General features: G+C 43.4%; 1 protein-coding gene across 1 annotated transcript in view; it reads right to left on the reverse strand.

Moving 5' to 3' along the window:
* KLHL3 (kelch like family member 3) overlaps positions 1-23,124 on the reverse strand; it is a 115,844-nt gene that overhangs the window by 66,554 nt on the left and 26,166 nt on the right. Inside the window, exons 3-5 of the mRNA XM_059698457.1 lie at positions 17,503-17,609; positions 10,371-10,492; positions 105-267 (exon numbers count right to left, since the gene is read on the reverse strand). Of these exons, the coding sequence (XP_059554440.1) occupies positions 105-267; positions 10,371-10,492; positions 17,503-17,609 (392 nt within the window). The remainder of the gene's footprint in view (positions 1-104; positions 268-10,370; positions 10,493-17,502; positions 17,610-23,124) is intronic.

The raw sequence follows: 23,124 nt of genomic DNA on the forward strand, positions 1-23,124 counted from the left end.
CTTCGCAGCAGAGTGCACTTCTCACAATCTCTGAGGTGTCCACAGCCGGCCAGGTTATTCAATCCACAAGGCTGGAGGAGGTGTGGCAGCCCAGTCCCCATTACCTGCGTAAGCATTGGCCTGCTGCAGAAGGTCGGTGCAGGTGTGCACATCTGCAAACGCGCGGATGCCCAGGCAATTGGTGGGATGCAACTGAGACTGAAGGAAGTCACAGCAGTTCTGCCGAACATCCATGAGCTGCAGCAAGCTGGCTGCTGGGAGCAGCACCTGCAGGAGAAGGGGACATTCTGAGACACTGGATCCCTCCAGCAGGGCCTCACCTCCCCACCAACTGTTCTAATCACACCACTCCCATGCTCGAGGTCCTGGCATGGCTCTCCACTGCCTGCTCAGGTCAGTCCAAACCATCTGGTCCGGCTGTCAGGGCAGCCCAAGCCTCATTTCCCGCTACTCTACACCTCATGGAGTCTAAGCATTAGCCTATTCTCTGTTTCCCTCAGCCTACAGCAGTGCTTTCCAGTCGCTAATGTCTGTATGAATTCCCTGGGGATCTTATTAAAATGCAGATTCTGATACAAGAGTTCTAGGGTGGGACCTGAGAGCCTACGTTTCTAACCGGCTGCACTTTGAGTTTCAAGACCCTTAAGAGCCCTAGCTGGATTGGCTCGGTGGATAGAGCTTCACCCTGCTGACTAAAGGGTCCTGGGTTCGATTCCTGTCAAAGGCACATACCCGGTTGCAGGATCAATCCCCAGTGGGGGCATGCAGGAGGCAGCCAATCAATAATTCTCTCTCATCATTGATGTTTCTCTCCCCCCCTTTCCGCCCTGAAATCAATAAAAATATATATATATATATATATATATTTTTAAAGACCCTTAAGAACTGAATGTCTGTGCCCCACCCCCACAATTTACATGTCAAAATCCCAACCTCCAATGTGACTTATTTGGAGACAGGGCCTGTGAAGAAGTAACATTGGTTAAATGAGGTCATAAGAGTGGGGCCCTAAGGTGTCCTTACAAGAAGAGGAAGAGCCCTAACCGGTTTGGCTCAGTGGATAGAGCAGGGGTGGGCAAACTTTTTGACTCGAGGGCCACAATGGGTTCTTAAACTGGACCGGAGGGCCGGAACAAAAGCATGGATGGAGTGTTTGTGTGAACTAATATAAATTCAAAGTAAACATCATTACATAAAAGGGTACGGTCTTTTTTTTTTAGTTTTATTCATTTCAAACTGGCTGGATCCAGCCCGCAGGCTGGGATAGAGCATTGGCTTGAGGACTGAGGGTCCCAGGTTTGATTCCGGTTAAGGGCATGTACCTTGGTTTCGGGCACATCCCCAGTAGGAGGTATGCAGGAGGCAGCTGATCGATGTTTCTAACTCTATCCCTCTCCCTTCCTCTCTGTAAAAAATCAATAAAATATATATATTTTTTTTAAAAAAGAAGAGGAAGAGATATCAGTGTGCTCTCTCTCTCTCTCTCGCTCTCTCTCTCTCTCTCTCTCTCTCTCTCTCTTTTTCTCCCTGTGAGGACACAGGGAGAAGGAGGCCTTCTGCAAGTCAGGAACTGAATCAGCTGGAATCTCGATCTTGAAGTCCTAACTTCCAAAACTGTGACTCCATAAATTTAAGCCTCCCAATCTGTGGTGTTTTGTTATGGCATCCCAAGCAGACTAAGATAGATTGATTCTTGGCTACACATTAACATCACCTGGAAGATTTTAAAAATATTGATGCCTGGGTCTCACCCCCAAAGATTCTAACTTAAGAGGAATGAGGTGTGGCCTGGACAGTGAGGTGTTTCTACAGGTCCCCAGTTACCTCTGATGTACAGTCAAGTTTGAGAATCACTGCCCTACAGGCTTTAGCACACTGTCTTCACACAGAAAGGTACTTATTGAATTGTTCACTAGCTGATTCATCACTTAATTACTGAATGTCTGTGTGCCAGGCTCTGGTCTAGGCTCTAAGATTCAGTGGTAAGCATGATAAGCCCAACCCCTGCTCTAACGGAGAATATAATCTACTGGAACAAGGGAGTCACCCCCAAGTCCCTCGGGGCTCAGATAAACACACTTTATTCTCCCATCTAACAGATAAAGAGAACATCTTTAGGTACATTCTCAGAGAAAGAAGAGCTGAGTTCCCTTTTAAAAGGTCACAGGACACATGAGTATTCATACTACTTCCTGGAAGACAGAAAAATTTCCTGCTCAGGTGTGTTCGCATGTGTTTTTCCTAAAAGCCAGGGAAAACTGGCTTAAGCAGGCCAGATGGGTACTCGGATTGCCAACCCCTCTCAAGTTCCCTAGGCCTTTCCCACACTGCCCAGCCTGCCCTCTGGATCAAGAGGACTGGACCCATGGCCAGAGTCCTACCTGACCCCAGCTCTGCTTCTCTTTCCCCTCTGCCCTGTGGAGGAGGTCAACAGTGTGAGCATGTCCTTCAAAAAAGAAATTTTAAAAAAACAAAAACAAAAACAGAAGTTTGATTTGAGGCTGCTTAGCTCAGGGCCCACGACATCCATTTCACCCCCAAACAACTGCCACACCCTGGGCTTGCTCTCAGCTGCTCCCCCGGCTCGCAGGGAATGTCCGGACCAGCCAGATTCCAGCTGTTCCCTTCCACGAGGGTGTGCCCAGGAAGACACGGGCTGCAGATACATTTCTTTTCTTGACTCGGGCCACTACAAAAGTCTTTTTCTTTCCCTCAGAGATTTAAAGTCTGGACCCTGACCATCTTCCAAAACAGTTCCAAGTCTTAGCTTCATCTCTCCTCACCAGCCTGTGCTCAGGCCCCACCCTGCCCATTGCCTCGGGCCTTGTCCCTCCACTAGGGCACCCAGTCATCCAGGTTTGCCGAGGACCAAGGGGTTTCCAGGGCACAAGGCTTTTGGTGTTTACACTGGGACAGTGGGTCGCCCTTTCTCATCCCTGTCCACATGCAGAAACCACCAAGAGCCTCCACCATCAGGGGCCCTACTCCCAAGCTACCTGTTTGCTCTCAACAAGGAAAGCCCTTCCGACTACAAGCTTATTAACCTCCTCCTTCACGAGGCTGAGTTCTAGAAAACATGCTCCTCTTCCCTTCCTCTCTCTTCCCCTCTCCTGTCCCCAGCAGGACAGCAGCAAATTAGCATTATGTCCTTGGTATTTTCCAAGCCCTGATTCGTTTCAGAGAAGGAAAAAAGATAAAAATCACCCACTCCCAAGGGGGGGAAAAAATCACCCATTCTTAAGTTTTAGATCATAAGTGGACACAGCCAGGCTCCAAATCTGACCTCTTAAGCTCCATTCTCACTAGGCAGCCACTGTCCCCACTAAGCAGCCATAAACTGAGAAACTCAATTAAGCTGTGAGCTTGCTCAGCCTAGCCAAACAGATTCCAAGCCAGATTAGTCTCTGCCTGCTAGTTAAGGAGAGAACCATTAACCATTCTTGTTGAATACATACCAGGAATGGAAGGCTCTGCTCCAAACTCCTAAATGACCTCCATGACACCCCTACCAGCACCAGCTGCAAACCCTACAGTTAGGGCCATAGGTTGACCAATCATCCTGGTTTGCTGTGAATGTGTCAGCTTTAGCACTGAAAGTCCTATGTCCCAGGGTCAGGTGTTCACCTGTGCAGAGGAACTTCTAACCAGTTACCCTAAGCAGCCCTGGTGGAGAGGAGCAATCAAATGCTGTCCAGCACACAACCGACTCAGTGGTGTGGCAAGCCTCAGAAGAGTCAGGGGTGACCAGAGGAAGGAATGGGATAGCAGCCTTTTAGCTCCAAATACAAGGATTTCTGAGAGTGCTATCTGCCCCACAAGATTGCATTCCCAGCCAAACCAAAATGAGATCATGCCAGGGACACTCACCCCCTCCCCGCATGCCCTCTTCTTCACCATGAGGGCAGCAGCACAAGTTGGTGCTTAAATTCTCAAGGTCATGACAACCAGCCCCAAAAAATAAGATAATAAATATTTCCTGAACACACTCCTTAGGTTATGAATTTCAGTTTTAAAAACCTCCCTGAACAAAGCTACCCACATAGCTTTCAACTTCCCTACTGTTCACAAAACCCACTTAGTAAGCAAAAATTATAAGGCTTTTCACCTCTCCATGTGCCCCCCTCCTACCCGTCCCCCCCCCCCCATCCTGTTTGGGTCCTCTCCTGCTGAAAGCATTCCCAAACTGACTTCCTAAAATAAAAGGGGCTGGTGGTTTCTCTAATTGCTCCTTCCCTCTCTTTGATGTTACACTGAGATTAGCTATGAGTCAAAGGCCCTTTTCTTCCCACTATTTGCTTCATACAGGAAGGCGTGAAGGAAAGGAAAGGAAGTCAGAATGCTGAGGGGGCTTGGAGACTGGGAGATGTATCACTGCTTAGCCTCTGAGTCTCAGGGATAAACTAGGCCCCAGGCCAGTGGGGTTCTGGGGGTACACATGAGAACAAACATCCCCAGTGGCTGTGGAAGAAGAGAGAGCATATGTCCAGGAAGGGCTGTCTTCACCTCCCTCACCACATCAACAAGAGCTTTCAGAGGATTTCCTCTTCTCTTTATCTTGCCTGCAACTCGACTCCCTCAAGTGGCAGCAGTAACAAGATTGTGAACAAGAGGCCAAGCCTGGGTCCTCAGCTTTGAAGCAAGACTGTCCTGATGGAATCACTAGGGCAGTCCTGGTGGCCCCTGGACGGAGGAGGCCAAGACAGGAGGAGTGGCTGGCTGGAACCACCACAGGGATGGAAGATGACTCCAAGTCGAAAGCCTTAGCTTGTCTCTCTCCACCTGACCTTCAGCAAAGAGTTTACAGGCTCCCCTCCAGCTTGCAAACGGCCTCCCTCCATTCTTCATGTGCAGGCCTGTTTTGTTTTTTCTCGCCCTCGGATAACATGAAAACACAGCAGAGGATATCCCGTCACAGAGTTTACTTCCTTTAACAAAAACAAAAGGAAGTGCCCTGCCTCAGAAAGCACCTACTCCCGGAATTTCAGGGAGACAGGGCCATGGGCAAAGGGAGGGCACCAGCCAGAGGGCTAGGTGACAGGGCTGCCCGAGGCCTCTGCCCTCGTCACACCATGGGACTGTCCCTCCCAGCACCTGGCATGAAACCTGGCACAGAAACAGTGTCAAATTAAAAATCTGTTGAGAAAAAGAAGAAACGGGATGCGGGAAAGAGGAAAAGAAAAGGGAGGTAGGAGGAGGGAAGGGAAGTGGGTAGGTGAACAAGAGAGCTAGCAGAATAGCACATGATTAAAAGTCTCGCTTGGATTTTGACTTCACTTACCACCTATGTGGCTTAAGGCAAATTACTTAATCTCTCTGTGTCTCTGTCTCAACAGTAAAAGGAGATAATAATGTACATACTGTCTTAAAGACTTGTTATGAGGGTCAAATGAGATAGTAGTTTTAAAGCGGTTAACAGTGCTCAGTTAAATTAGTTTTTATAATTATTAATTCTGAGCTAAAGTCAAGATTCTGATCATTTAACAAGAAACTCAAGTTCACCACATCAACAAAGCACTATGAGTTGTAGAGAGCTGGTTTCAAATCCCAATTCTATCCCTCACTACCTAACTGACCATGGGTATGACTCATGTAAGCCCTTTGGGCATCAGTTTCTTCAACTGTAAAAGAAGGATCACAGATGTACATCCCATTGGTGTTTACAAGAACTAAATGAAATAATGCATGTAAAATGATCAACACATGTTTGGCTTACTGTAAGCATTACTGTGCAAGTTATGACAATTGTTACCTCTACCACAGGAGGGCAACTCAGTAACTTCAAGGTATGTGTGGCCAGGAAGAGATTAGGGGCATAGCTCTCCCAGCCATTTAACCAAGCCCCGAATCTCTGACCCTTGTTTCTAAGACTTTCAGGAGAGCCCAATGCCTCCATGCTCACCTTCTCAGTGCACCAAATCTTCAAATACTGACGTCATAGACAGCTGTGAGCAATGGCCTCAGAAGATACAGAACAGCACGATGAAGCAGCCACATTTTGATCCAAACTTTCTCTTTTCAACCTTTTTTGTTTTGTTTTTCCCCAAGGTCAAACCACAATTTAAAGTGGAGAGGAAAAGGGAAAACAGTGTATCTCATTGATTCCAAACAATGAAGTTCCCTGACGGTTCCACATTGTGCTTCCCAGGGGAGCCCTTGCACAGGCTGGCCCCTCCTGCCCTACACACGAGAGATGAACAGCAGGCCCATCTAGGGCACACACACCAGTGAGGACGCAGACTGGTGGGCAGAGGCAGGTCTGACCTCCCAGTCTTCCTTCAAGATCTGGCCCAAACAATGCTTCTTCAGTGAAGCCTATTGTAACCTGTAACCATCCTCATCAAGGTGGTGATGACCATTTCCTGCTTCCTGGGTACCTCCACCCTCACCCCTACCAGTCTATAGGACACCCAGGCTTAGCCATGGTCCGGCTTCAGACCATGTGCTCCTTGGTAAAAGGGCTTCTATGCTCACAGTGCTCTCTGTGCCCATATTGTCTCCTGGCACACAGGGTAGCACTCTTCTAAGTTAATTCACTTAATCCTCACACCCACCCTATGTGGTTAAGTATTACTATCTTGCACGTATTGCAGATGAAAACACTAAGGCACAGAGAAGTTAAATAATTTGCTTTGGATCACACAGCTAGAAAATAGCAGAGCCTGGATTTGAAGGCAGACAGTCTAACTCATGATTCCTGCTTTACAGATGAGGAACTCTGGTAGGAGGGAGAGAAAACAAATCAGAGGCTGGCTGAGTAAGTGTCTTCTCCAGCCAGAGGTCACTGAGTCTCATACCCTCACTTTACAGATGGGAAACAAACTCCCTGCAGTGGGAAAGGGCTAGAATAAGAGTACTGCGAGAATCAATGGCAAAGCCGAGGCTCAACCCAGCTCTTTCCATTCATACGTAACTCCTGCTTCATCTCTAGTTCTGCATATCCTCTGAACCTGCACATCTTCACTCTGGCACCCTGCTCCCACCCTTACAAAGTAGTTTTTTAAGAAGCAATGGAGAAGTCATTTTCTCCAGAGTCCTCTAATTATTCTATCTGCTGCTACCTGCCTTAAGATAACTGGTACCATAGAGACCACACTGGGTTAGACCAAAGTTGCAAAGATATATACCTAGCCAGGTGAAAAGAATTCAGAGTGAAACAAATTTTAATTATCTAGCCTGTATATACTTTGTACTTTACAAAAAAAAAAAACAACCAAAAATCTAATAGAGGAATATGCAAATTAGCCAGGACACCGTAATGTCACTACTGATCTACAAGCGGTGGAGAGCTACAGGGGGGTGGGGTAGTAGGTGGAGCATTACAGGAGGGCGGGGCAGTGGGCAGAGAGCTACAGGGGGCGGGGGCAGGGGGCGGGGCATTACAGGAGGGCGGGGCAGTGGGCAGAGAGCTACAGGAAGGCTGGGCAGTGAGCTACAAGCAGAGGAGAGCTACCAGTGGTGGTGGGCGGGGTGGCCAGCTGAGGCAAGCGAGGAGCTACTTGCGCAAGCATTCGTGCGCAGGGCTACTAGTTAATAAATACATGATGAAAAGGGAGGGAAAAAAGCTGATTTCAATCATAAATTCCACAACCTCCCCTACAAGTACTGTTTTAGGGGGTTGTTTTTGTGGCTTAAAACAACACAAATTAATTTTCTTACAGTTCTAGAAGTCAGAAGTCCCAAATGGACCTCATTAGGCTAAAATCAAGGTGTCAGCAGAGCTGAGTTCCTTCTGAAAGCTCTGCGAGAGAATGTTTCTTGCTTTTTAAGTTTCTAGAGGCCACCCACATTCCTTAGCTCATGGTCCCCTATTTTCAAAGGCAGAAACATGCAAACTCACATCTCTCTGATTCTTCTTATTCTGCCTCCTTCTTCCACTTTAAAGAGCCCTTGCTATGACATTGGGCCCACCTAGATAAGTCAAGGTAATCTCCCCATAACATTTTCAGCTGACTAACAACATTAATTCTATCTGCAACGTTAAGTTCTCTTTGACATTTCACCTAACAGATTCCAGGGATCAGGACATGGACATCTGTAGGGGCCATTCTTCTGCCTAGCATGTTATATGATTAGTTAGTTACTGAGATACCCTAATGTGATTTAAAAATTATTTACCCCCTACACATTTTTAGGTAGACCTCTAGCTAGCATTTCTCATTAGAGTTTCAAAGAATGTAATTCTGTGCATTTTGTAAATCTCAATGTTTACATCAAGTACCTAAATGAATTTAAAGGTGATGGTAGCTCTAGCTAGTTTTGCTCAGTAGTTAAAGCATCAGCCTATGGACTGAAGGGTCATGGGTTTGATTCTGGTCAAGGGCGCATACCTCAGTTGCAGGCTTGATCCCCAACCCCAGTCTGTGGCCCCGGTCTGCATGTGGGAAGCAACCAATAAATGTGTCTCTCTCACATCGATGTTTCTCTCTCTCTTCCTCTCTCTCTCTTTCTCTCCCCCCTCCCTTCCACTTTCTCTAAAAATCAATGGAAAAAATATCCTCAGGTGAGGATTAACAAACAAACAAAAAAAGTGATGATAATTTTACTTAACTATCTTTCATTTAAAAACTTTTTCAATACATGCCCTATACTCATTTTATACTAAATTATTTGCACTTACTGTTACTACCCAAAATTTATTCAGCTGTTCAAATTCTGCTTCTAGTCCTAGGATGTAACCATTGAATTTCCCACTCCATTCTGAATGGGAAAGATCAGAAACAAAATGGAAAAGCTGTTCATTTTACTGCATACAAAATATACCTCCTTTTTTAAAGGGGGGAGGAGGACTAGAGCAGATCACTATGCAACCCAAGAGTCTGTCCAGGGCCCAGAGGCAAAGGCAGCGCCTGCCCAAATGCAGTGTGCTTAGGCCAGTGATGGCGAACCTCTGACACGAGAACTCATTTTTTTGGTTGATTTTTCTTTGTTAAATGGCATTTAAATATATAAAATAAATATCAAAAATATAAATCTTTGTTTTACTATGGTTGCAAATATCAAAAAATTTCTATATGTGACACGGCACCAGAGTTAAGTTAGGGTTTTTCAAAATGCTGACATGCTGAGCTCAAAAGGTTCGCCATCACTGGCTTAGACCCTCAGCTTGCCTGCACCCTGACCCGGTCCCCCACTTATGAGTACCCTTCCCCACCAAGCTAACTCCCACTCATTTCCAAACTCAGGTTAAATCTCATCTCCTGAAAGAGCCCTTCCATGTCCCCTCTTCCATCTAAACTAAGTCCCCTTAACATAATCTTTCATTGTATACCATGTTCTTTTCCTTCAAAGGATTTAACCACAATTTGTGCATAAATACTACTGTGAGCTTATTTGATGAGTGTGTGTCTTCACCCATAGACCACAAACTCCATGAGAGCAGGCAATGGAATCGCCATTGCTCACTGTCACAACCGCACTGTCCAACAAAGTGTGTAGCATATAAAAGTCACTCAAGCACTTGGGCTGAATTGGATGAATAAATGGTTATCAATTCGGCCTCTCAAATACCTCAATCCTAGAAAAGGAGGTATGTTCTGGATAAGACTAGTAGGTATTCTGGTCACTAGAGAGGTATCTGCCTCACAAAAATAAGGTGGAATTATGCTTTTAAAAAAGGAAAAGAAAAAACCTTTTTATCACATAAAATTTCCAGTACTTTAAATAAACAGTAAGATCCTTAATGATAAGAAATAGTGTATCCTGTGTCTCTGCGTAGCGGGGACTTGGAGGGTTACAGAGTGGGCCACGCCCTCAGCCCTCTCCCCAATAGGCCTCACATCCTCGCAGTAAAGACAACTGTCTTTAGGCGCAGCAGCATGTTCACTGACTCCTCTTTTCCAACTCCAGACGCTGAGGATGAGGGCAGGGCCGTGAAAGGAGGAAAAGGCACAGGCAACACATATCGCAGCCAATGCCCCTGCTGAGACGCGGGCCTCGTGCTTGACACCCCTACGTGTACAGAAGCATTCAACTGACTAACGTTGAAACAGAAAAACATTTTTAACAACCTTCCAATCCAATACTCAAAATCCCTGCGATGAGATGGTGACTGGGAAGAAGCAGAGTCACCCAGGCTTTTAATTCTTCCTTCACCAAGAGTTTGAACCAACAGGACTTGAAGACTTTCTGCTCTGAGGTTTTATGGCCTCCTGGTGAAGAATGTGGGTGCTGTGGTCAGGCAGGCATGAGTTTGAGGGTCGTTCATCCACCTACTGGCCTTGTGACTCAGGCAAATGGCCTAACCTCTTTGGAACTTTGGTTTCCTTTCCAGTTACCAACTAAGTTGTTGTGAGGGTTAAATGAAAGGATGCTATAAAATGGTGGGCCCGGAGTGTGCAATACACTGAGCTAGTAGCTGGGTCTGAGTTTACCTGGACGTTCTCTTCAGTCACCTCAATTTCAGCCGTATAGATATAGTCAATCAGCTTACTCAGTGTCTGCCCATCCACGTCCTTGATTTCAATTTTCTTGGCTTTACTCTCAGACATGTCACCTACAGTTCAAAACAAAACAAAATGAACATGAACTTGGCACCTAGAGTATGCTAACTTTCACATGCCTCCTGCCCCATCTGGGTAACATAAAGCACTTGCCTGCGCTCTGAAAGGTCATCCAGCTGACATCAGGTCACATCAACTTTGGGCCTGTGGTCATCTACAAACCCTACTTTATGCATCCCCCACTCTATCTGTTGCCCATTTCCATTTTGAAGGCAAATCTGTGCGCAATAATTCATTCAACCAACATTTACTGTAAACTGACCAGAAGAAGTTAAAAAAGTATGCACCTGTCCTCAAAGAGCACATGTTCTAGTCTAATAGAGCAGACTTATAAAAATATATCTAAACAGAGGTGGTAAGAGCAAGCAGAGGTTTAGCAAAGTAACCATGATAACAACAATGATTAAAAAAAAGTAACATATACTGCTAACTATGGCCAAGCACTGTCTTAGGCACTTTTCCTATGATGTTTATTAATATTACCCCCATTTTACAGATAAAGAAACTGAGGCAAATCTAGAAAGGGGCCAGGCTGGGATTGAAACCAAGGATTCTGACCCTAGAGCCTATTCTTGTAATCAATATAGTATACTACATCCCAAGAATGCAGAAGATAGAACAAGAAACCCTGCCCAGGAAATCCAGGAAGGCATCCAAGTAGGTCACTTTTGAGATGGGTATTAGAGAATAGAGTGCTCCACAGGCACCAAAGGTGAGAAAAGATGAGCTGGATGCAGCAACCATAAAAGTAAAGATAGGAAAATGCCAAAGGAAAATACTGGGAGCAGTAAGAGGCTGGTATGGCTTGTACCTAGGGTAACAGTGAGGAAGGAAGCTGGAGAAATAGGTAGGAGCCAGGAGTTGTAACTTACAGAGCCCTGTAAGCAATGCAAATGAATTTTGACTTTATGCTAAGAGTAGTGCCATTAGAAGGTTTTAAGGAGGGGAATGACATCCAATAGATGGATGTTTTTGAATGAAACTTGGGATGCATTGTTGAAGCTGGATCAGAGGCAGGGAGAACGGTTGGAAGACCCTCATAATAATCCACAAGAGAGGACCTAGGCCTGTGAACTAGGGCAGCAGCAGCACCACATTTGCACAGTCCTGAGGCCCTTTACTTCGGCCTGCCCTTTCTATAGAGCACAGAGGTCTGTCCAGAGCCAGGGTCATTCCACAAGGGCTTTTGGTTTCAGAAAGAAAAGGCAGGCAAGACATGTGTCTTTGTAGAATGAAATAAAGGGGAACCTGACTGCAAGAAACAGGGATTCAGAAGTCCTCATGCGAATGTGAAAACAGAGCTGGGAGGTTGTTTTTTCTCTGTGGATTTTGTACACTGGAGCCAAGACAGTAAGTACAGTACAGCAAGTGGGTGCCTACACCTACCTCCATGCTGCATAGGCTGCACAGGATTCCTCCCCCAGTGCAGTTGCCATCCTGACAGAGTTCTAGATATGAATGACTCTGGAACAGGGAAGGAAGGGGGAAACCATTCCAAAGCCTGACTGTTCCCTTCACTGCCAGACCAGGCAGACCAGAGACCCTCCACGTTGTTCTCTCTTCTCTCGGACTGCTTGTGGAAGCCAGTCAAAAGGCCTCAACACCAAGAGCCCTGAGGCAGGGCAAAGAGGAAACAGAAAAGATTATGGCTTTCTCCTCTACCCATAAGATAGGCGCTCACAATCTCTCTCTACTTCTGCACAAGACTTGACTGGGGCGGGGATGAACCTGCAACCAAGATATGTGCCCTTTACTGGGAATCAAACCCGAAACCCTTCAGTCCATGGGCTGATGCTCTAACCACTGAGAAAAACAAGCCAGAGCAAGAGCAACCTATTTTTAGACAAGATTACTATACCCCTCATCCTCAAATCTGGGTCTCCTAAGCCAGAAGAGGATGCCTGGCTTTGATGTGATTTGTTAGGGACAGGAAAAAGAAACCCTATTGTCACTGTAAGCTTTAGCCCAAAGGAACTGACTAAAAGACAGGTCACATGGAAGACAAGGCCATTCCTCCTTAATCCCAAACAGCCTCTGATGTCTCCAATCTTTTTTTCTGAGTTTATCTACCTAATCCCTGACTTCACAGGGGCAAAACCCTCAGGAACCAGACCCTATCTACTACTACTCCACCTTCTCCTCCTCCTCCTCCTCTCCCTCCCCCTCCCCTCCCCCTCCCCCTCCCCCTCCTCCTCCTCTACAACTTCACTCTAGTCTTCTTTGTCCAAGGGAAGGATTCAGTTTCCTAGTGCTCCCTCCCTCCTAGCCTCACTACCTTGGATTAAGTCTTGTTGAGCTGCATGTTACCATGAAGATCTTCAAAGGCATCAATACATCATGCAAACAAAACACAAACAAGGGTCGGGGCTGGCAGAGTCTGGCATGAAGAAAGGGTGGAAACAGAGATTCTGTGGAATGTTGTGCATGCCTGGGAGGTGGGTAAGGGTCGTCACTGTCCTGCTTTGTGATGGTCTGTGTCCACTCAAATTCTAAGCCTTTGCCTTTTACCCCAGCACATTCCTGCCTCTCCTCCATAATCTACTCACCATATATTCAAAGACACCAGCTAAACATCAGCCAACATCTAATAAAAACTGGATGGCAACTCTTCTTTAAAAAACAAAGTCAGCCCGGCTGGCGTGGCTCAGTGGTTGAGCATGGACCTATAAACCAGGAGGTCACAGTTTGATTCCCGGTCAGGGCACATACCCAGATTGGGGGCTCAATCCCCAGTGTGGAGAGTGCAGGAGGCACCCAATCAATGATTCTCTCTCATAATTGATGTTTCTATCTCTTTCTCCCTCTCCCTTCCTCTCTAAAATCAATTAGAATATATATATATAAACAAAAATAATCTATAATCAGCCTCTGCATATAGAACCAGGACAGGACAGCTCACTCCAGGGGCTTCGTTTGGGATGGGAGCCCAAATGTCTTACAGCTGTGATGATTGCTGTAAGACCCTGAGCCTGAGGTCTTCAGATCTCAGTTCCTTTAACACAGTAAAATGGAGTTGTTTTTAAAATATTTAGATGATTGTAATGGAGTACAAATACCCATAGTCAACAGAACCCATAGTAAAGGGCATGATAAAAAGAGAAAAATAAACTAACTAGGCTATTTTGGGGAAATGAGCTTCCCCTGGGATAGAGGTCCTAGATGGGAAGGTGGATGGAAAGGCACAGATCTTAAAGATTCCATACTCACAGGGAAAATGGGCAGAACACAGCACTACTGGCCTCTCCAATCACACTATGCAAAAGGAGTAGAGGACCATTAAGCTGACTGCCCATCCCAGATCTTCCCACAGGCTGGCTGCCTTTGGACACTCCTGTGGGCATTCAGACCTCAGTTTCACCTTTATACGAAATTATTGTGAGCAGGACATAGTCAAGGAGTAGAGTTGGTATAGGAACAACCACAGGACAGTTGGGCAATATAAATTCTGAGAACAAAAAAATAAAAAAAACTTTAAGCCTGAGTAAAAGATTATAATCACATCAATCAAGTCAGAAGAAAGTCACATGTATTTTGTCTTCTTTTTTGCCTTAAACATGCTGACAGAAATGGACTCTGCATGAGTCAGCTGGGCCTTTTCATTACTAATTACTAATTTTATGCATTTTAAAGCTGAACCTGATCATTAGAACAAAATTTTGCAATGTTACTTTTTTTGTACCAGTTTACCAAAGCTTTAAGCAAAACCAGTCTCAAAAAAATACACAAATCTCATATATTGCTGATGAAGCATAATCTGGTTCAATTGTCCTAGAGTTGTAGAGTTGCAACTTGCCTCACAAGTCTTCCAAATGTGGATACCCTTCAACCAAATATTTCTTATTCTTGGGATCTATTCTTGGGAATGCAAATAAAGATTAAGATGCAAGGATACCCATTATGGTATTTACAGCAGCAAAACATTAGAAAGAACTATAATTTCCAACCAGTAAGGAAATGCATTTTCAATTAGGATACTTATGATGGAATCTCAAGATGCCATTACAATTATGAGGTAGATGTGATTTAACTAACATGAAAAGATATTCACAAAATTCTGTTAAATTCAATTAAGCAAGTTTTCCTTGAGCATTTGCTATATAGAAGAATGTGCTAGGCAGTGAGGACATAGCAGTAAATTTAAAAGGTACAGTTCTTACCCTCATACAGCTTATAACTGAACTGGGAAGTCAAATATTGAAGAAACAATGAGATAAGTAGTAATACTAAAGAGAAGGATAGGGTACCATGAGTAAACCAAAGGGATGTAACCTAATCCAAGGGGATCATAGAAGGCCTTGCTGAGGAAATGATGCTTAAGTGGTAATGAAGGATGAGTAGGAGTTAGGCAGGCAAAGAGGCGGGGAAGAAGAACATTTCAGAAAGGTAAACACACATCAAGGAAGGCTATTCAACTCTCTATATAAAATGAACTCATAATGTTAAAAATATATTTCATATCTATGTATTCAGAAGTACACATAAATACATGTATATATTTATAAATACAAAATTTGAAAGAATATAAATTATAATCTTATCTAGATGTGGTATTACATGTAATTTTTAATTTTTTTACTTGCTCACATTTTCTAATTTTTTTTCTGCAATGAACATATGTGATTATTGGGTGGATAGATAAATGGATAGATGGATGGCAACCAGATTCAATGAAAGGCTTTGACTGGCATCACATTAGATTACTTTCTTCTCTTTGTTATTATTTTTAATCCTCACACAAGGACATGCTTCCATTGATTTGAAAGAGAGAGGAAAAAAGAGGGAGGGAGGGAAGAAAGAAGGGAGGGAAGAAAGGAAAGAGGGAAAGAGGGAGAGAAAGAGGATGGGGAGAGAGAGAGAGAGAGAGAGAGAGAGAGAGAGAGAGAGAGAGAGAGAGAGAGAGAGAGAGATGTGAGAGTGCAACATCGATTGATTGGTTGCCTCCTGCATACACCCTGACCTGGAATTGAACCCACAGTCCTTCAGTGTATGGGACAACTCTCCAACCGAGTCATACCAGCCAGGGCAATTGCTTTCTTCACTGATTCTTTCCTCCCATTCAATTATTAGAATCCAATACCTACCCCAAAAGTACCTTTCCTGTCCATTTCTAAAATCATTTTCATTTTGCTTAGAGACTTCCATTACCCGAGAGGCAAGTTCATTAGCAAAAAGTGGAGCCAACTCTAAAGTTATGCAATTCCCAAAAGATTCTTATCACAACACTGGACTTTCCAAACCACACATTTCCAAAGAATGACTGACAGATATTTATTGAAATTTCGCTAAATATTTATTGCAGACAAAATGAATTATATTTTAAAAAAGAGATTGATGAAAGAGAAGGGAAAAGATTAAAACATTACTACTAGGGTTTAAGATTACTCCAAAAGGAATGTGGCTCAAAATGTCCAAGTAATGAAATTATCTGGTTTTCCAGGCTACACTGTGAAATTCCTAGCCTAAGGTTCAAAGTGAGGTAAGAGTGGCTTGGTCCACTTAGCAGAGACATAGCTCTGAGCTGAGACCAGCTCCTTCACATGATGGGCCATGGGAGACACATATGTGAGGAACTCTCAAAATGTAAGTGCCAAGTTTTCCCCAACAGGAACCACTCTAGGCCAGCAGAGGCTGTGTACTGTATTAGGGAAAGGTCAGAGCCCATTCAAGCAAAAATGTGCCTGCACTCACCCATTCTTAGCAAATCTTTCATTCTTTTGATCGTTACTTATGAACTGTGTCAGGCCCTATGGTGGGCACTAGGATTCAAGAGTGACAAGACATGGTCCCCAAGTGTACAAAGCTCACAAACAAATGTGAGAAACATTTCATTCATTCCTTTAAAAAACATGAGCCCTACTGTGTACCAGGTACTCAGGATATAGTAACAAACAAGTCTGACAAAATCCCTAACTTCATGGAGCTTATAGTCTAATGAGGAGAGAGAGGTAAAAAACTACAAACAACTAACCAACATGATTTTCAGATAGTGATAAATGTTATAAAAAATATAGAGTCAGGTTATGGGATAGAAAAGAGACTTAATGGGGAGCCATAGCTAGGGTGGTCAGAGGAGACCTCTAGGAAGCGGAGACCTTTGAGCTGTAAACTGGAGGATGAGGAGCAACCAACATACAAGATGCCAGAGCACAGGCACTGCAGACACTCACAGGAAGCACAGAGTACTTGGCGAGCATGGGAAAGGGACACTGATCCAGTCCCTGGTCTCACCCAGCCAATGGGCCTTCAGTCAGCAGTGATCTATAGAGCACTGCACATACCTAGTTCAGGGGAGGTGCTGTGTGGCACTACAGACCAGAAACTCGACATACGGGTTTCAAGAAATTCTATTTCAGAAGCAACACATGTGAAAGAGTTGGGCAAGGCTATTTGGCATACTCAGGGAAGAGGCACTCCCTGGAGAGTTGGCGAAGATGCTGACAATGAATGACCAGTAGTAAATATTCCTGTCTTACTCTCCCCCATCCCAGGTCCCACTATCACCTCTCCCACATTCCAGTAAAGGCCAGAGGAGGCCCATGACCCTGCCTCCCTATAAGGAAGGGCTAGGAAAGGACAAGATGTGGGCCAGCCAGTAGAGCATTGGGCCAGCCATCAAGAAGCCAAGTTGCACTCATTCTCTGGGTAACCTTGGGCAAGTCCCTTCCCTTCTTTCCACTTCAGTGTTCCCCGTCTGCAAAATGAGAGATCAGAAGGCCTAGAGATGAGTCCAAAAGTTTATGTTTTTCACAAGCTTCCCACATGATTATGATTCATGCCAAAGTTTGAGAACTAATGGACTACAGAAATTCTACTCTCTTTGCCTCATGGTGGACAAGGGGCTGCATGCTCAACTGGCCTGGTTGAGATTATATTTTCTACAAGTCCTCCATGGTGCAAAGCACAGTATCTGGCACACTGGTGGGTGTCACACCCTACTCTTTCCTCCCTCCCCTCATGCCATCACCACCCAATTACTGTGGGTTATTGTTTCCCTTCACCATACCTGTGAACATTGCACAGAAGTAGGGGCTGCAGGCTGCCAGGACCACACGGTGAGCTTCTATCTCGACATCTTCTGCCACAATCATCACATCACACAACAGCTTCTTACTGTAAGACACCAGTGAGGGGACAAGATGATCACAGCACCAACACCCACCCCTGTCATACAAGGATATTTTTCCTCCCACCCAGATTTCATGCTATCACGATATAAGGCTGTCATAGAGACCTGCCCTATCTTGAGGTAAGCAGGGGGATGGACTCATCAGCTTTTCCAAGTCCCTGATAAGCCTGACATTCATGCTTTCCGAAGGCACACAGAGTGATCCAACTAGTCTGGGGCTGCAAATTCAGAGTTCCTTCATGTGTCTTCACTTCTCTGCTCCCCACTCCATCAGCCTGGACTGAGACAGGAGTACGGCAGCTCAGGGAGCAGGGGGAAAAGCCTAGGGCTGTCAGTCAAGTGACTGAATAAATGTGGAGGGACCACCAGCAAGAACAAGTATTGACAATTCCCCCAAGAAATCCACTGCCTGAGTAATACTGTTAAGAGGCCAGCCAGATCTGGAGGACTCGCATATTTCTCCTCCCACTCAGATTCAACACTCTCACCAAGAAGACTCTGCCTGCATACTATGCTCCCTAAAGACCCTGCGCAAACACTAATCATTGCAATTATTAAGAATACTGTAACTACCTTTTTACTTGTCACTCCCACTACACTGTGGACTCTGAAAGGGACGTGTCTTAGTAACTCTTAGACACCTGGCTGCATGCCTAGCCCACAGTAGGCCCTACATTTTTACCAAATAAATAAATGAATTTTGAAATGGGTTCAACCACATTCATAGATAGAATAGATGTTTGGCTACTTTGGAGGCTAAAAGGGTACCATAAAACCCTTTCAACTGAGGAATTTTTCCTCTACCAGCCTTCCAATTTCTTACCATGCCTATTATTAATATAATGGTTAACAACAATGGAGTTATATGTGCCAGACACTGTTCTAAGCACTTTTTTAGATGTATTGCTTTATTTAGTCCTCTACAACCATATGAGGTAGGGCTATTGTTATGTTCCACATTATAAACAACAAAACTGAGGCACAGAGAAGTAAGTAACTTTCCCAGATTCACACAGAAAGAGAGCAGTGGAGATAGGCTTTGAATGCAGGCAGCTGAGCCCTAGAACCCATGCTCCTAACGTCTATGGCATCCTGTTACCACTAGTCCCTTTTTTACACTGAAGCACTATAGGTGGGAGGAAGGACAGGCAGGACAAACATATTTCAACTGTGATCCATTGGTCACAGTTAATTAGAACACTGTAGTGGATTGAGAAATCTGTCATGACTGGGTTTCATGTGAGAGTGATGAATGTAGTGAATTTGCCATGGTTGATAAATGGAAGAGAAGGCATATACTTGTCATCCCTGATGTATCATATTAAACCATTGCCACTACTAGGACATTAGTCCAGGTTCACTTATCAGAGAAATAGAATCATAAAGCCTGAAAAGGTTGCAGCTGCAAATGGGCTTAGAGAAGTGGCCCAAAGCTACAAAATCCCGAATCTTAAATCCAGATAGAGTACCGCAATGCCTCATCACTGGGCGACACTTGTATGGCAAAAGATAGAAATAGGTTAACTCCAATAAGGAAAAGTGGTCAGGAAAGGTTTAACATATGAAATAATGTATCAGTGAGGGGGCTTCTGGAAAGGGTAACAACTCTGAGCATCAGGAGGCAAAACCTGGGGGTGGGACCTCACCCTGAAGTGGCCAGCAGACCCCTACCTCACACCGCATGAATAAATTAACTCATAACAGATCAAAGATCTAAATTTAAGAGCTAAAACTATAAAACTCTTAGAAAACACAGGGGTATTCATGACTTTGGATAAGAGACCAAAAGCGAACAAAAAACAAACAGATAAATTAGACATCAAAATATACAACTTTTGTGCTTCAAAGGACACAAGTAAGATATCAAGAAAGTGAAAAGATAACCCACAAAATAAAAGTTTTTCAAATCATATATCTGATAAGAGGCTTGTATATAAAATATATAAAGAACTTGAACACTATAACTCAATAACAAGTAAACATAATTTTAAATGAGCAATGGATCTAAAGAGACATTTCTCCAAATAAGACATAAAAATGCCAATGATCACATGAAAAGATGCTCAACATTAGTCATCAGAGAAATGCAAATCAAAACCACAATGAGATACTACCTCACACATACTAGGATGGCTATAATAAAAATAACAAGTATTAATGAGGATATAGAGAAATTGAAACTTTCCTACACCACTGATAGAATTGTAAAATGGTGCAACTGCTTTGGAAAACAGTCTGACAGTTCCTCAAAAGGTTATACATAGAGTTATATGATCTAGAAATCTCACTCCTAAGTATATACCCAAGAGAAATGAAAACATACATCCACACAAAAACTTGTACATGAGCTTTCACAGCAGTATTATTCATAATTGCCAAAAGCCAAATGTGGTCTATCCATATAATCAAATCTTATGCAGCAATAAAAAGGAATGAAATACTAAGACATATAACATGATAAACCTTGAAAAGATTATGCTAAGTGAAAGAAACCAGTCACCAAAACACACATATTGTATGATTCCAAAATGGGCAAATCTATAGAGACAGAAAGTATGTTAGCAATTGCCTAAGGTTGGGGGGAGAGGGGAAGGAGAAAATGGGGGTATTACACAGGATTTGAGGGGGGTGATAAAAATGTTCTAAAAATGATTGATAGATGCATGACTGTGAATATACTAAAATCCATTAAATTGTGCACTTTAAATGTGTGAATTATATGGCACACAAATTATATCTTGTTAAAGCTGGTACCAAAAAAGAGAAAGAAATCAATGTGCTAAGATGGTTATTACAAATTCTAAAGGCATTGTGGCAGATCACCAAAAAAAAAAAAAAAAAAAAAAGATGAGGACAGAGAACTGTTTGTAATGGTGAAATGAGAGGTTAGAATTGTCAAGATGACCTAGATCTCCTTTTCAGATCTGGTCAGGGTGTGCTATTCTAAAAAAGACTACATCCCCTCTTGCTAGCTGGATGGTCAAAACCCAAAGAGCCATTAATGCTCTACTGCCCAGAAGCAGCTGCCGGTCTGACCAGAACAGAGCTACAAAGGAGGAAGACGGGGGGGTTACTATGCCAACAGTCCATTCTCCACTATGGAAGTAAAAAGAATAGGAAACTCATGAACTGTGTGCTTCATAAATGGCAAAGAACATGTGTGCATGAACTAAAATAACGTACTAGTAAAACTGAGGGAGGGGAATGTGAAAACAATGCAAGAAATAATCCTAGACCCCTGGAATATCGTGTAACATTTCCTTAGCTTAATCCTGTATGGTGAGATGCTTTACCCAGGTTTTCATCAAAATAAAGTATGCCTCTCTCCAGTTCCCATTAAACTCACACAGATCAATAAAGTCTATCCAGGCCCTTCTGTCAGCCTCATCCATTACACTCTAGTTTTTAAAATGAGCCATTTATTTTCTTTTAATTTTGTTTTATTGCTTAAAGTATTACAAAGAGTAATACATATGTCTCCTCCCCCCGCCCCTTGACATTCCCCCGGCCTCCCCTATCCCTCCCCGCCTCCAGTGTCTTAGTGTCTTATGTCCATTGGTTATGCTTACATGCATGCATACAAGTCCTTTGGTTGATCTCTTACCCCCACCCCTCTCCCCCCCAAACCTCCCCAGCCTTCCCGCTGTAGTTTGAAAGTCTGTTCGAGGCTGCTCTGCCTTAAAATGAGCCATTTAAACACAAAGATCATTCACTTAAATCTCAGTAAAGCACTGGTGTTTTCCAAAACAAATTTCACAAAACAGTCTACATAACAACAATCACCAAAGTGGGTTCTGTAGTCAAACACATGTGGGAAACCCTCACTTAGACAAATTTTTTGCAGGACTTCCCAGAGCCCACATGCATTACGAATCTCAGAGTGGGGCACAGCAGTTTTATATCTCATTTTTCAAACTTATTTGAGTTCCGAGCTCTTTTTTCCCCACACAGCATCTCGAGAAAATGTTCACTGGAAAATGCTAATTTACACAAGAGGAGAGGAAGCAGGACTGTGGGAGGATATTAAATCCAAGTAGATGCTTTTGGGGAAAGATGCAAAAATCTAACTTGCAAAAGAAGTAATAAGAACATAGCATGATGACTTTAAGTTATTTAAGAAAAAATTTTAAATAATAGTAATGGAAAGTGAAGGGGAAGTCTATGTACATATCTATTCCCTGAGCTCTCCCTTTTAGCAGTGACTAGAGTTGACTACACCTGGCAAAATAAGGTCTGATGAGAGACCTGGAATTTCTTTTTTTTTTTTTTTCAGTTTTATTGAGATATAGTTGAAATATAACACTGTATAAGTTTAAGATATACAATGTAATGATTTAATATACATAAATATTATAAAATGATTACCACAGTCAGGTTGCTAATACAGATATACCTCACACAGCACCTATTTTTTATGGTAAGAAGACTTAAGATCTACTCTCTAAGCAACTTTCAAGCATACAATACAGTATTGCTAACTATAGTTACTATGTTGTACATTAGATCCCCAGAACTTATTCATTTTATAACTGAAAGTTTGTACCTGTTGACCATCTCTCCATTTCCTCCGCCAGCATCCCTCCCCAGGACCCTGACAAACACCAATCTACTCTCTGTCTCAATGAGTTCAGCTTGTTCAGATTCCACATACAAGTGAGATCATACAGTATTTGTCTTTCTCTGACTTATTTCACTTAGCATAGTGCCCTCAAGATTCATCCATGTTGTTGCAAATGGCAGTTTCCTTCTTTTTTTTTCCTTCAGATATATAACCAGAAGTAAGATTGCTAGATCATATGGCAGTGAAATTTTTAATTTTTTTAATTAAATCTTTATTGTTCAGATTATTACATTTGTTCCTCTTTTTTCCCCCCATAACTCCCCTCCTCCCAGTTCACACACCACCCTCCGCCCTCACTCCCCACCCACTGTCCTCATCCATAGGTGCACGATTTTTGTCCAGTCTCTTCCCGCATCTCCCACACCCTTTTCCCCCCAAAGAATAGTCAGTCCATTCCCTTTCTATGTCCCTGATTCTATTATAATCACCAGTTCATTCTGTTCATCAGATTATTTATTCACTTGATTGTTAGATTTACTTGTTGATAGATGCATATTTGTTGTTCATAATTTGTATCTTTACCTTTTTCTTCCTCTTCCCCTTCTTAAAGGATACCTTTCAGCATTTCATATAATACTGGTTTGGCGGTGATGAACTCCTTTAGCTTTTCCTTATCTGTGAAGCTCTTTATCTGACCTTCAATTCTGAATGATAGCTTTGCTGGATAAAGTAATCTCGGTTGTAGGTTCTTGGCATTCATCACTTTGAATATTTCTTGCCACTCCCTTCTGGCCTGCAAAGTTTCTGTTGAGAAATCAGCTGACAGTCATATGGGTATTCCCTTGTAGGTAACTGAGTTTCTTTCTCTTGCTGATTTTAAGATTCTCTCTTTGTCTTTTGCTCTTGGCATTTTAATTATGATGTGTCTTGGTGTGGTC

Source organism: Myotis daubentonii, chromosome 5 (genome assembly GCF_963259705.1).
Source record: "Myotis daubentonii chromosome 5, mMyoDau2.1, whole genome shotgun sequence".
Classification (NCBI taxonomy): Eukaryota; Metazoa; Chordata; class Mammalia; order Chiroptera; family Vespertilionidae; genus Myotis; species Myotis daubentonii.